This window comes from Dasypus novemcinctus, chromosome 18 (genome assembly GCF_030445035.2).
Source record: "Dasypus novemcinctus isolate mDasNov1 chromosome 18, mDasNov1.1.hap2, whole genome shotgun sequence".
In the NCBI taxonomy this organism is placed as follows: domain Eukaryota; kingdom Metazoa; phylum Chordata; class Mammalia; order Cingulata; family Dasypodidae; genus Dasypus; species Dasypus novemcinctus.
Window position 1 is genome coordinate 20,924,480 of NC_080690.1, and position 15,478 is coordinate 20,939,957.

The following is a 15,478-nucleotide window of genomic DNA, read 5'->3' on the forward strand; positions in this document are numbered from 1 at the left end:
CACCTAATCCTTGCACATAAATCTGATGACTGGCTTTTCCATCTCTGCAAGGTAGTTAGAATTTTGATTGGAATTGCATTGAATCTATAAATTGCTTTGGGTAGTATTTTTTTTAAATTAGAATTATTTTTAAAAATTACATTAAAAAAATATGAGGTCCCAATCAACCCCACCGCCCCCACCCCCCACTCCCCCCACAGCAACTCTCTCTCCCATCATCGTGACACATCCATTGCATGCTTTGGGTAGTACTGACATCTTATAAATATTTACTATTCCAATCCATAAACGTGGAATATCCTTCCCTTATTTAGGTCTTTTTAAATTTCTTTTAGCAATGTTTTGTAGTTTTCTGTGTGTAAGTCCTTTACATCCTTGGCTAGATTTATTCCAAGATATTTGATTCTTTTAGTTGCTATTGTGAATGGAAATTTTTAAAATTTCTTCTTCTGACTGTTCATTGCTTGTACATAGAAATGCTCCTGCTTTTCAGGTGTTTATCTTGTATCGCACCACTTTGCTGAACTCCTTATATTAACTCTAGAAGCTTTCTTAAAGATTTTTAAGGATTTTCTATATATGAGCTCAAATCATCTGCAAATAGGGAAAATTTTCTTTTTTTTTTTTTTTTAAAGATTTATTTTTATTTATTTAATTCCCCTCCCCTCCCCCGGTTGTCTGTTTTCTGTGTCTTTTTGCTGCGTCTTGTTTCTTTGTCCGCTTCTGTTGTCGTCAGCGGCACGGGAAGTGTGGGCGGCGCCATTCCTCGGCAGGCTGCTCCCTCCTTCGCGCTGGGCGGCTCTCCCTATGGGTGCACTCCTTTCGCGTGGGGCTCCCTTACGCGGGGGACACCCTTACGTGGCAAGGCACTTCATGCGCGCATCAGCAATGTGCATGGGCCAGCTCCACACGGGTCAAGGAGGCCTGGGGCTTGAACCGCGGGCCTCCCATGTGGTAGACGGACGCCCTAACCACTGGGCCAAAGTCCGTTTCCCAATTTTATTTCTTTACAATCTGGATGCCTTTTACTTCTTTTTCTTGCCTAACTCATCTGGCAAGAACTTCCAGCACAATGATGACTAACAGTGGTGACAGTAGGCATCCTTGTCTTGTTCCTGATCTTGAAGGAAAAGCTTTTAGTCCTTCACCATTGAGTAGAATGTTAGCTGTGGGCTTTTCATGTATGCCCTTTATCATGTTGAGGAAGTTTCGGTCTATTCCTAGTGTTCAAAAGGTTTTTATCAAGAAAGGATGCTATATTTTGTCAAATGTCAACTGAAATGATCATGTGGTTTTCTCCCCCTTTATGTTAATGTGTATTACATTAATTTTCTTATGTTGAACCAATCTTGCCTACCAGGGATAAATCCCACTTGACAAGGTATATAATTTTATACTATGATGTTGGATTTGGCTTGCTAGAATTTTTTTTTTAATCCCCCCCACACCCGTGGCTTTTTTTGCTTGCTATCTGCTCTGTGTCCTTTCGCTGTGCATTCTTCTGTGTCTGTATTTATTTATTTATCCCCACCCCTTGCGGCTTGCTTGTTGTCTGCTTTCTGTGTCCATTCGCTGTGCGCACTTCTGTGTTTCTGCTTGTCTCCCTTTTTGTTGCATCACCTTGCTGAGTCAGCTCTCCGTGGTGCTGGTGGGCCGGGTGGCACTCCGCGGCACTGGCGGGCGATCTAGGGGCCTCCCATATGGTAGACAGGAGCCCAACTAATCGAGTCACAGCCACTTCCCTGGCTTGCTAGTATTTTGTTGAGGATTTTGGCATCTGTATTCAAGAGATATTAGTCTATATTTTTCTTTTCCTGTTGTATCTTTTTACAGTTTTAGTATGAGTGTGATGTTGGCCTCGTAGAATGAGTTTGGGAATGTTCTATCCTCTTCAATTTTATGGAAGAATTTGAGAACTGGAATTAAGCCTTCTTAGAATGTCTGGTAGAATTCCCCTGTGAAGCCATATGGCCCTGGGCTTTTCACTGTTGGAACCTTTAATTACTGATTGAATCTCTTTACTAGTAATTGGTTTGTTGATATTTCTTTTTGAGTCAGTGTAGGTAGTTTTGAGTGTTTCTAAGAATTTATCCATTTTATCCAGGTTGTTTAATTTACTGGCATACAGTTGTTCACAGTATCCACTTATAGTCCTTTTTATTTCAGTGAGGTCAGTAGTAATGTCAACCTTTTCATTTCTGAGTTTTGTTGTTTGGATCCTGTTTTTCTTTCAGTCTAGCTAAAGATCTGTCCATTTTGCTTTTCTTTTCAAAGAATGAACTTTGGTTTTGTTGATTCTATTGTTGTTGTTGTTTCTATTACCTTTATCTCTATTTTAATCTTTATTTCCTTCCTTATGCTTGCTTTGGGTTTAATTTGTTCTTTTTTTTCTGCCTTCTCTGCATCCATAAGTCTTATGGATGTATTTACATTTTCATTCGCCTCAAGATTTCACTTCTAATTTCCTCTTTAACCCACTGGTAAGAGTATGTTGTTTAATTTTCACATATTTGTGAATTTTCCCTATCTGCTTATTACTGATTTCTAGCTTCATTCCACTGTCATCAGAGATATACATTGCATGATATCAATTTTTGCATTTATTGAGACTTCTTTTGAAGTCAATATATGGTCTATCCTGAACAATGATCCATGGGCATTCACGAAGAATGTGTATTCTGTTTTTGTTGGGTACACTGTTCTATATGTTTGTTAAGTTTGGTTGGTTTACTCTATTAATCAAGTCCTGAAGTTCCTTATTGACCTTCTGACTAGATGCTCTATCCAATATTAAGAATGGTGTGTTAAAGTCTCATTCTCTTAAGAAAGAACCATCAATTTCCCCTTCTAATCTGTATTTGCTTCATATATTTTGAAGCTCTGCTGCTAAGTGCACATATATTTATAATTGTTACATTTTTCTATTGATTTGTGTGCTTTATCAGTATGTAATGACCATCTTTGTCCCTTGTAACTATTTTGTTTTAAAGTCTATTTGATCTGGTATTAGCAGTCAGCCCTGTTTTCTTTCAGTTACTATTTGCATAGTGTATTTTTTCTCATCCTTTTATCGTCAACCTACTTGTAAATATGAATTCAAGGGGAGTCTCCTGCAGATTGCATACAGCTGGGTCATACTGTTTTATATATTATGGCAATTTCTGCCTTTTGACTGGAAAGTTTAAATCTTAGACCCTTGTTTGTCCCTCACTTCCATTAAAGTCCACTTCTGCATTTATTTGCTTTCTTTTGCTGTACCATATTGACTGTCTTATCATTTCTATCTGGATATATTTTTAATCTGTTCTCCTTGTAGGATTAAAATTAAACATCCTAAATACAGAACAATTATATTTGGTTTGATACCAACTTAACATCAGTAGCATGAACATATACTTTTCCTATACATCTCTGTCCCCGCACTATTTTTTTGTATTTGTTACAATTTATACCTTTGTAAATTGGATATCCAAAAACCTACATTTATCATTACTTTTTATGTATTTGCATTTTAAGCACTTGTGGAAGTAAGAAGTTTCTTACCAATCAAAACAATACAATACTGGCATTTATAATTATCTTTATACCAGGTTTTTAATTCTTTATGCTGCTTTGAACCACTGTCTAGTGTCCTTTACTTTCAGTCTGAAGAACTCCCTTTAGTATTGCTTTTAGGGTAGGTCTTATGGTGACATTCCCTCAGCTTTTCTTTATCTGAGACTGTCTTAATCTCACTCTCATTTTTGAAAAAGAGTCTTGCTGGATATAAAATCCTTGGCTGTCACTTGTTTTCCTTTGGCACGTTAGGAATTTTGACCAATTGCCTTTTTGCCTCCATGGTTTCTGATGAGAAACTGACTGGCACTCAATCTCACTGGGATTCCCCTCTATATAATATGTTGCTTCCTCCCCCTCTTCTCTGGATGCTATACAATGTTCTTCTAGCCTTTGGAGCTTCAAAATGGTTGTGTCAGACTATTCCTACATGTTTAATAGTTGTTCTGGTGGAAGGACTGAGTGCCAGAGGTTCCTACTCTGCCATCTTCTCCCAATGTCAGTCTCTCTACTGCCTTGCATCTTACAACTAAGGGGTGACTTCCTCCTGTATAGTGATTCAAACTGCTGCTACTTAATCCTATGCTCACCTTTAGATGTTTTATGCTGTAGACATGGACTCCAGCACTGGTACCTGATGCAGCTAGCCAATTTCCATCTGGACTGACTGCTAAAAGACACATGGCCTCCACTGTCCCTGTGAGAGCAAAAGAGGTGAGACTTTGAATTAGCCCAATACCTACAGCCAGCTCTGCCCTAGGATGAAGGCAAAAGCCAATATAGGCTCTCAGAAATTTAAATCACTGACATGGTAATTTCTTAATAGTTTTGTAAATAAGTTCTAAATGTTGCTCTGCCTGCCTTTTTTCATTTCTTCAGCCATCCCTCCTATAAAGAGTAACCAGAGAGATAAAGCTGAAGACATCATTTGCTCAGGTCTGAGTAAGAACTTCCCTAGTATAATAATGGAGAATCAGGGTAGCATTTATCACTAAAATCTATCGTTTAAACTAGTTGTTTCAAACACTTTTCTTACCAAAAGGTTTTAATCAAAGTTATGGACAAACAGCAAGTTCAATAGTCTTGAATCATATATTTAACGCATTGGATGACTGATATATATTTAGTACTAGGGGAGGAGGGACACATATGAGCCATCTTTGTCTTCAAGGGCCTTTGAACCAATTTGGCAACAATTAAGACTCATGTGGGGAAAAAGATATGACTCAACCAATTGGGCTCTTATCTACCAGGGTTCAATGCCAAGGCCTCCTGGTGGAGGGCAAGCTGGCCCATGTGGTGAGCTGGCCTACGTGGCGTGCCGGCCCACACTGGAAGGCCACCCTTTGCAGAAGTGAGCCCTTGCGTGGGAGTGCCCCCCCTGCATGGGAATGCTGCCCAGCGCAGGAAAGCTGCCCTGCTCAGGAGTGCTGGCTGATGCTGAGAGCTGGTGCAGCAAGATGAAACAATAAAAGGAGAAAAAATAAGATGTAGCAGAAAAAGGAGCTGAGGTGGTGCAAGAGAGTAAATGCTGCTTTCCCGCTTTGGAAGGTACCAGGATCTGTTCCCAGAACCGCCCAATGAGAATACAAGCAGACACGGAAGAACACACAGCGAATGGACACAGAGAGCAGACACTGGGGGAAAGGGGAGGGGGGGGGGGATGATAAATCTTAAAAAAAAAAAAAAAAAAGACTCATGGGCAAAAAAGTCACAATGACGCTATATGCCAAAATATGTGTTGCACGCAATGCTCTCAAACAATGAGAAAGCTTAATAGTAGACATAAACCAGATGATACAGGATGGGTGGGACACAGTGGTGTAGCACAGTACTATCTAAGCAACAAGGAATGAAATACACAGGTTTTAGGGCTGTGAAGAAACCAGCTTGACTACAAGGGGAAGTAAGATCAGAAAAAGAAAAAAAAACAGTTAAATGTATAATGCTCAGCTGATATTAAGGGGTGGTAAATGCAAGATAAAGAATCTAAGTTTTGAAATGCCTGGTAAAAACATACAGGTGCTCAAGAAACAATGTCAGTTTACCAATCTGAATCTCCCCCTGCTTTTAGAGAACAGTGAGCATTTAAGAGTTCATTTTCCAGATCAATGAACCATAAATGACAGTGAAGCACTCTACTCCAGGTCAAGAAGAAGTAAAAATGATCATGGGAAGAATCAAAAACTATGGTAGACATTAGTCTAAGCTGGTTACTAAGTCCTCAGTAATTACCTACATACATATACCGTAAGTCATTCACACATATTCATGTTCTCAAGTAACATGGAAAAATGGTTATAAGATTTAAATTAACAGATAATGGAACTATATGTATAAGGCATTTACATATGTATGAAAACAAACTAAACACAATGTCCACAAAATACCTACAACAAACACATATTGGAAATACACCAAAATATTAACAGTAGTTATTTCTAGGTGTCAGGATCACAGACGATTTTAACTTTCTTCTTGCTCTGCTAACAAAACTCTTAAGAAGGGTGGTGAAACTTCTTTGGCCCCAAATAATGAATGAAAAATATCAGTGATCAGTGAGTAAAGATTATGAGGTGTGTGGAACATTTCAGATATCATCAAGTGTCTTCATTTACCAGGTATCTCCAAATTTAAATTGCAAACATGTAAGTAAGTGTTGTACCTGCAGGGTGGGGAAAAGCATTAGTGAAGGTAGGACAATGAGGTTTAAGAAGGGGAAAAAAAGATCATCTTAGATACCGACGCTTCTCTCATGGCCAGTTCCCAAATTCCCACCTGACTGGGGCTGGAAAGTATGCAGGTGCTTGAAGCTTCCTTCCAATAGCTGAATGATATGTAGAGATCCTTGATTTGATGCCACAAAAAGCTTTGTTGAGTCTTCAGAAAACAAAATCTGAAGGGCAGAGCGAAGGAACGTTGGCATTTTGGAAACCTTAGGGTCAAACAACAGTAAGTCAGTAAGTCAGAAAAGTGAGACCTTTAACCTATCAAAAATAATCAAAGAGGAGGGGCAAGATGGGGGCAGAGTATGGAGCTCCTAGGGTCAGCTTGTTCTATAGGGGAGTTAGTAATTACTCAGAGCTATCTAAGCACCTGTTTGGGAGTCCTAGGAGAACAGAAGAGTATCCTGCAGCATCCTTGAAAAGTATGGAAGGAGGAAACTGCCCATCTGCAGAGATACATGAGTAGAGTACCTCAAGCTGCAGAGGCCAGTGCCCACCCACAGTACAAGCTACCTCAGAAGCTATCCTATGGCTGGAGTTGGAAGCTTCATTTCCCAAAAACGGAGAAGGAAGAGATGGCTGGGTACTGACTTCAGCTACTGATGAGTAAATTCAGCTGGCTAATTTATAATCCTAAGAACAGCTAAAGTTTGAACCTGTTCAAGTCAGAAAGAGGCTGGTAGCTGTCATTTTAACGCCCCCTCCCGCCCCCACATGAAGGGAACCTCGGCTGACTAAAAATCACAGTGAAGTTAGGAACTGGTTTCTTTCCACCAAGACTGGATTGCAGCCCTAGCCTAGGCTCCAGCCCCACCTCCGAAAGGGAGGAAGCTGGGGGGACCTGCACCAGCCTCTCCAAGTAAATGCAGGCTCTTTCAGCCTGCTCAGAATGAAAACTTTGTCACCTAGGGCTCCATGTCCACACCCCAATAGGGTAGGAGTAGAGCTGTGTTTCCTCAGCTTCTGAGGGCAACTAGAGGCACTTTTCACCGTAAGGACTTGACTATTGGCCACCTGTGACTCTATTCCCACCCCCAATAGGACAAAAGAGGGACTGTGTTTCCCCAACCTCTCTGGTAAACTGCAGGTGCTTCTGGCCCACACAGACCGAAGAGCTGGACACCTGTAGCTCCATCCCTGCCCCCAAGTAGGATAGGAGGGGAGCTGGGTTTCCTCAGCCTTTCAGGGCAATGGCAGGCACTGACAGCCTGCACAGCCTGGACTGGTGGGTACCTGTGGATCCACACCTACCCTGCAATAGGATAGGAAGGGGCTGGCACTTTTGGCCTATGCAGACTGAACTGCTGGGTGTTGGTGGTTGCATTCCCACCCCCTAAAAGGCAGAAGGAACAGGACTCCCTCAGCCTTCCAGGGCAACTGCAGGCATATGCAGTCCACACAGATTAGATTGTAGGGCACTCCTGAGGGTCCATCCCCACTGGGGGCGAGGGGCAGGCTATGTCAGTCTACCGGGGCAACTGTAGTCATTTTGGACCCACATAGCATAGAATGCTGCCCACACATGCAGCTCTATCCCTGCCCCAGGTAAGGGGAAAAGGGATGTGAAGCTTCATCAGTCTCTCCAGGCAACTACAGTCTTGTATTGCACAACTTGGATCATTACACACAGCTGTGGCTCTGTCCCTACCCCTAGCCAGAGAAGAAAAGTGGAAGAAGCATCATCGATTCCTGATGCAGCCTTCACAGCTTACAGCACCAATTGCATCCTTGGCTCCTACTACACAACCAGCAAGAAAGAAAAGGCAAGAAAGCCCTGGACTAAAGAGAGAAACTGTACCCAGAATAAATACATTTAGTAAGCCAGATGCCAAGACACCAATAAGGGATTGCAATCCATGCTGGGAGACAGGGATGTGGCACAGTTAAGGAACAAGATAAGCCTCCAGATGATGTAAAGGAGCTGAGACAACTGATCATGGATGCTCAAACAGATCTCTTTAATAAATTCAATAAGATGGCTAAAGAGATTAAGGATATTTAGAAGACACTGGGTGAGCACAAATAATTTGAAGGTATATGTGAAAGGATGGCAGATTTTGTGGGAATGAAGGGTGCAGTAAATGAGACTGAAGGTACATTAGAGACATGTAGCAGCAGATTTGAGGAGGCAGAAGAAGAGAATGGTGAGCCTGAAGACATGGCCTCTGAAAGCAAACATATAAAGAATAGATGGAGAAAGGAACAGGATCTCAGGGAACTAAATGATGGCAGGAAATGTGCAGGCATACATATCATGGGTGTCTCAGGGAAGAAGAAAGGGGAAGGGGAGGCGGAGGGAATATTTGAGGAAGTAGCGGTAGAAAATTTCCCAACTCTAATAAAGGACATAGATATCCGTGTCTAAGAAGCACGATGTACTCTGATCCGAATAAATCTGAATAGATCAACTCTGAGACACATACTAATCAGAATGTCAAATGCCAAAGAATTCAGAGGGCAGCAAGAGAAAAATGATGCTTAACATATAAGGGATACCCAATAAGATTAAATGCAGATTTCCCATCAGAAACCATGGAGACAAGAAGGCAGTGGTATGATATATTTAAGATACTGCAAGAGAAAAACCACCAATGAAGAATCTTATATCTTGCAAGACTGTCAAAACAAGGGCAAGTTTAGAATGTTCATAGGTAAACAGAAACTGAGAGTTTACAAAAAAGAGACCGGCCTTGCAGGAAATACTAAATGGAGTGCTACAGCCTGAAAAGAAAGGAGAGACTTGGAAAAGAGTCTAGAAACGAAGATTGTATCAGTAACAATAGCTAAAAGCGTCAAGAGTAGTGAAAATAAAATGACAGATAAAACCCAAAGGTCAAAATGGGTGAAATAAGAAAACTGCTCTACAGTAATAATATTGAATGTTAATGGATTAAACTCACCAATCAAAAGACAAAGACTGGCAAAATGAATAAGAAAATATGAGCCATATATACGCTGTCTCCAAGAGACTCATCTTAGACCCAAGGATACCAAATAGATTGAAAGTGAAAGGCTGGAAAAAGATATTCTAAGCATGCAGTAACCCCAAAAAGCTGAAGCAGCTGTACTTATTATCAGATGAAAGAGACTTTAAAAGCAAAACTGTTATTAGAGACAAGGAAGGACATTATATATTAATAAAAAGGAAAATTTACCAGGAAGAAATAACAATCATAAATGTATATGCACCTAACCAGGATGCCCGAAGATACATGAGGCAAATACTGCCAAAACTGAAGGGAGAAACAGGTATCTCTACAATAATAGCTGAAGACTTCAACACACCACTCTCAGCACTGGACAGAACACATAGGCAGAGGATCAATAAAGAAAAGGGAGCTTGAGGAAAGCAGATGTGGCTCAGATGACTGAGCTCCTGCCTACCATATAGGAGAAATTCATGGTTCAGTTCCTGGTGCCTCCTAAAGAAGACAGCAAGCTGGTATGACAGGCGGGTACAGTGAGCTGACACAACAAGATGACACAAGAGACACAAGAAGAAAAACATAATGAGAGCCATAACAAAGTAGAAGCAGAGGTTTCTGGTGCCTCCTAAAGATGACAAGCTAGACAGTGAGCTGACACAACAGGCAGGCACAGCAAGCTGACGTAGCAAGATAATGCAACAAGAGACACAAGAAGAAAAAACAATGAGAGACACAACAAAGCTGGGAACAGAGGTGGCTCAAGCGATAGGTGCCTGCCTCCCACATCAGAAGTCCTGGGTTCAGTTCCTGGTGCCTCCTAAAGAAACAAGGAAGACAACAGATCAACATGGGAAGATCAGTCAGCTTAATACACCACATTAATAAATCAAAGAAGAAAAAAAATCACATGCTCTTATATTTTGATGCAGAGAAGGCATATGACAGGATACAGCATCCTTTCTTGAAAACACTATAAAGATGGGAATTGAGGGAAACTTTCTCAACATGACAGAGGTCATTTAAGACGAGCCCACAGCTAACACTGAACTCAATGGTGGGAGATTGAGGGCTTTCCCACTGAGGTAAGGAGTAGGACAAGGATGCTCACTGTTGCCACTATTGTTGAATATAGTGTTGATGATGTTCTGGTTAGAGCAGTTGGGCAAGAAGAAGAGGTAGATAGCATCCGAATCAGAGGGGAAGGGTAGGGCTTTCGCTATTTGCAGGTGGTATGATCCTGTATCTGCAGAGTTCTGGAATATCTAAAGGGGAGCTGTCAGAGCTAATAAATCATTTCAATAGGGTGTCAGGATGCGGGATCGATATGCAGGGGTCAGTGGTGTTTCTATGCAGCCATGGTGCGCAGTCTGAAAAGGAAAGTCAGGAAAAAAATTCATTTATGGTAGCAACTAGAGGAGTCCAATATTTAGGAATAAACTTGGGAAACAGACTTGGCCCAGTGGTTAGGGCGTCCGTCTACCACATGGGAGGTCCGCGGTCCAAACCCTGGGCCTCCTTGACCCGTGTGGCGCTGGCCCATGCGCAGTGCTGATGCGCACAAGGAGTGCCGTGCCACCCAGGGGTGTCCCCCGCGTAGGGGAGCCCCACGCGCAAAGAGTGTGCCCGTAAGGAGAGCCGCCCAGCGCGAAAGAAGGTGCAGCCTGCCCAGGAATGGTGCCACCCACACTTCCCTTGCCGCTGACAACAACGGAAGCGGACAAAAGAAACAAGATGCAGCAAATGGACACAAAGAACAGACAACCAGGGGAGGGGGGGAGTTAAATAAATAAATAAATCTTAAAAAAAAAAAGGAATAAACTTGACCAGAGATCTAGAGCACTTATATTCAGGAAACTATAATGCATTGTAGGGAGGAATTGAAAAGAAACTAGATAATTGGAGGAACATTCCATGCTCGTGGATTGGAAGACTAGGTGTTGTTAAAATGTGAATTCTACTCAAATTATTGTGCAGATTTGGTGCAGTCTCAATAAAAACACCACCAGCATTTTTTAAACAAATGAAAAACACAATTATCATATTTATTTGGAAGAGTGGGGGGCCCCAAATAGCCAGAAACATCTTAAAAAGGAAAAGGGAAGTTATAGGACTCTCACTTCTGGACTTAAATTATATTACCTAGCTACAGTGGTAAAAACAGCATGGTATTGGCTTAAAGATGGACATGTGGACCAATGGATCTCAGTTGATGGTTTGGAAGTAGACCCTCACCTCTATGGTCAAGTGATTTTTGACAGGCCTGTCAGACCCACCCAGCTGGTGCAGAATGGTCAATTCAGTGGGTGGTGCTGGGAGAACTAGATATCCATAGGCAGGGGAAGGAAGGGGGACTCCTATCTCACAGCTTATGCAAAAGTTAGCTCGGAATGGATCAAAGACCTAAATATAAAAGCATGAACCACAGAGCTCCTAGAAGAGAATGTAGGGAAACATCTCCAAAAGCTGGTAGTAGGTGGTGCATTCTTAAACCTTATAGCTAAAGCATGAGCAACAAAAGAAAACATGGTTAAATGGGACCTCCTCAAATTTAAACACTGTTGTGATTCAAAGGACTTGGTTAGGAAGGTGAGGGGGCAACCCATCAATGGGACAGGATATTTAGAAACCACTTATCTGATAAGGGTTTAATTTCCATTCTATATAAAGAGATCATACAACTCAACAATGGAAGAGTAAGCAATCCAGGTAAAAGATGGGCAAAAGATTTAAATAGACATTTCACCAAAGAGGAAATACAAATGGCCAAAAAGCACATGAAAAAAACGTTTCATATCACTAGCTATAGGGGAAGTGCAAATCAAAACAACAATGAGATATCATCTCACACCACACAGAATGACCATTGTTAAAAAACTGTAAAACAATAAGTGCTGGAGAAGATGTGAAGAAATAGCAACACGCCTACACTGTTGGTGCAATTGTAGAATGGTGTAACCTCTGCGGAAGACAGTCTGGCAGTTCCTCAGGAAGCTAAATACAGAACTGCCATATGAACCAGCAATTCCTTTACTAGGACAATATGCAGAAGAACTAAAAACTGTGACACCAACAGACATCTGCATACCAATGTTCCTAGTGGTGTTATTGACAATTGCCAAAAGATGGAAACAATCCAAATGTCCATCAACCAATGAATGGATAAACAAAATGTGGTATATACATACGATGGATGCTGCAGTAAGAATAAATGAAATTGGAACACATATGTTAACATGGGTGAATCCTGGACTTTATGCTAAGTGAAGTAAGCCAGACACAGAAGCACAAATATTTCATGGTGTCACTAACATGAACTAATAAATACAAAGAATAAACACATGGAGTTAAAACCTACAGTAAAGGGAAGCAGATGTGACCCAATGGATAGGGTGTCCACCTACCACATGGGAGGTCCAAGGTTCAAACCCAGGGCCTCCTGACCTGTGTGGTGAAGCTGGCCCAAACACAGTGCTGAAACGTGCAAGAAGTGCTGTGCCACGTAGGGATATCCCCTGCGTGGGGGAGCCCCACACACAAGGAGTGTGCCCTGTAAGGAGAGCCGCCCAGTGTGAAAAAAGTGCAGCCTGCCCAGGAGTGGCGCCGCACACACGGAGAGCTGATGCAACAAAAAGAGACACAGATTCCCGTGGATAGAGACAACACACAGTGACCAGACACAGAGAGCAGACAACTGGGGGAGACGGGGAAGGGGAGAGAAATAAATAAAACATTGATCTTTAAAAAGAAAAAAAAACCCTGTAGTATAGGTTATTAAAAGATAAGAGAGGGGTTGAGAAGGACTACTGATGCTTCATGTTTGAAGTTTTAATTAACTTTACTGTAAAAGTGTAGAAATGTACAGAGTTGATGGTAACACATTATAATGAGTAGCAGCTGGTTTATATATGGGATTATGGCTGAAAAGAGTAGTGTAGGGATGTAAATGTCAATTGAAAGAAAGAATGCTAGAGAATAATCTAGGGACTGAATAACACAGTGAACCCAGAGGTGGATGAGAATTGTGCTTGATGGTACAAATTCAAGAGTGTCTTTCTGTGAGCTATGATTTATGTCACTATTGCAGGTGGTGGGAATGTGGAGAAGCACGGGAAAAATACAACTGGTGTGACCTATGGACTGTGGTTAACATCAATACTGTAATATTCTTGCAGTAATGCCAAAGATGTACCGTGTTGATAATCGGGGGGTATGGAAAAAGTGTGCCAAATGTACATTATTGGACCATGGTTGGTGGTAATGGTTTGATGGTATTATCTCATAATCTGTAACAAATATTCCATCACGGTATGGTATATTTGTGAAGGGGTGTTGTATGGGAATTCTACCCATGTAGAGTGATTGTTTTGTAAGTTCACAACCTTTGTAATAAAAACATATGAGAAAAAAATAATAGGGTGGGTTGGGGGAAAAACAATCCAAATGTAAGATATGGACTATAGTTAGTAGTAATATTCTGATGATGCTCTTCCACAGTTTGTAACATATGTTTCACAACGATGCAAGGTGTGTTGGCAGAGGGGTGATGTATGGGATCCCTGTATGTTACATATGCTTATTTTGTAAGTTCACAACTTTTACTATACACTATTTATGTATATTGATATATGACTAATATACTTAAAATATATATATATATTAAAAACACATACAAACACAGCCAGCCTTAAATAATATTAATGCTTCCTGTCTCTAAATAAGCCAACTGACCAAGAGCCCAGAATACTGGCGTTCCACTGTAACAAACATGTTCCCTCTTCAGCTCTTCAATAAATACTAAATTCTCTATCATGAAATATAACTCAGCCACACATGAAACCATTAAGCAGGAAAATCTAAACTTTGCTACCTCTTTTCTGGCATTCCCCCACCCCTCCAAAAACATAAAAGATTCAAAATGAAAATAAAAGACCACTTAACAGCAGCTTCCAAATAGCTTCCAATTGATCAAGGATTTACATCTAGTACATTTCCACTTCACACTCAAAAACCACACACTCCTGAAGTTTCTTCTTGCATTGCCAGAGATCGGGCTATCACTTACCTTTTGGAGGCTTATGTTGTCATTTTCATAATTCAACTGATAGAGAAAAAAACGAGAAGCTGTAGAATAAGCTATCCAACTTGCATATGGGGAGATACAGCTGCAAATAATGTTCTCAGGACCCTGGTAAAGTTAAGAATCATGATGAAAGTTCACAAAAAACCACATACTGTCAAGGTTCACTGTGACATGAATTCTCAAGCTCACACCACTCTGGACTTGTCCACAAAAACACCGACACACAATCCTGACACTCATGCTATGTGTCACTATGATGCCTTTACAGGCAGAGCATCTAAACAAATTGTAAAACCAGAAATGGAGGCATATGAATAGTGTGCATATTATCTCAGCCCTCTGAGTACTTCACAGTTGCCACACTAAACCTCAATCTCAGGAATCTGAGCAGGGAGGCATTTAATGCAGAAAGCTTTGGAGGACAGGTGATTTGGAGGACTGATTTTCTATTCCATGACAACCTGCTTCAAAGATCTCTAAGAAATAGTAAGTGAAATATTTGCAAAACAAAGGAAAGTTCAATGTAACATTTATATAATTTTTAATAAAACATACACCTATCAATTAACAATAATTATTTCAGGGGAAGGGACTAGAATGAAAGAGGTGGTCAATGATAGAAACTACTGATATTGTTTGAATTATTTACAATGAGACTATATTTACAAATACTTGTATAATTAAAGAACTATTTTGAGGTACACAGTTAAACTTCCTTACCTTTGTCTTGAGCTGCAGTAAATGATCTGCATTTTTAGAGAGCGGAAGGATATCCCCATTCTTTCCTGGAACAAGAAATGTCCCTGATGGTTTTTCTTATCAAAGAAAATATTTCCCCGTAAGTTTACTTGTACGTTTTTCTTTTGAAAAGTCACTCCTGGGTAGAATGAAATCTCTACCAGTGAGATATAAGAAAAATGTCTAAAGTCAGAATTTTCTGAGGGTGGAAGAGAAGGGGGTGGGTGAAAAAAGATACCAGTGAGCACTTCTTTAGCTTCTATTTGAATGTTGTGGATATGGCCTGTGATAGTTCATGAGTTCTCTGAAGTGCTACTTCCCAGTCAGGCAAGCAAATGGAAATAGAGGTTAGGTGGCCCTGATTTCAAATTCATTTTCTCCTCATTCTAGAACCTAAAGCAAAAATCTCTAATCCACCATTAACAATGGGATCCAAATATTTCCTTAGCAGA

At 40.8% G+C, this 15,478-nt stretch overlaps 1 protein-coding gene across 1 annotated transcript in view; it reads right to left on the reverse strand.

Moving 5' to 3' along the window:
* Positions 1-15,478, reverse strand: part of UTP4 (UTP4 small subunit processome component) — a 61,327-nt gene that overhangs the window by 6,984 nt on the left and 38,865 nt on the right. Inside the window, exons 10-13 of the mRNA XM_004468124.4 lie at positions 15,009-15,073; positions 14,271-14,393; positions 6,334-6,490; positions 4,146-4,252 (exon numbers count right to left, since the gene is read on the reverse strand). Of these exons, the coding sequence (XP_004468181.1) occupies positions 4,146-4,252; positions 6,334-6,490; positions 14,271-14,393; positions 15,009-15,073 (452 nt within the window). The remainder of the gene's footprint in view (positions 1-4,145; positions 4,253-6,333; positions 6,491-14,270; positions 14,394-15,008; positions 15,074-15,478) is intronic.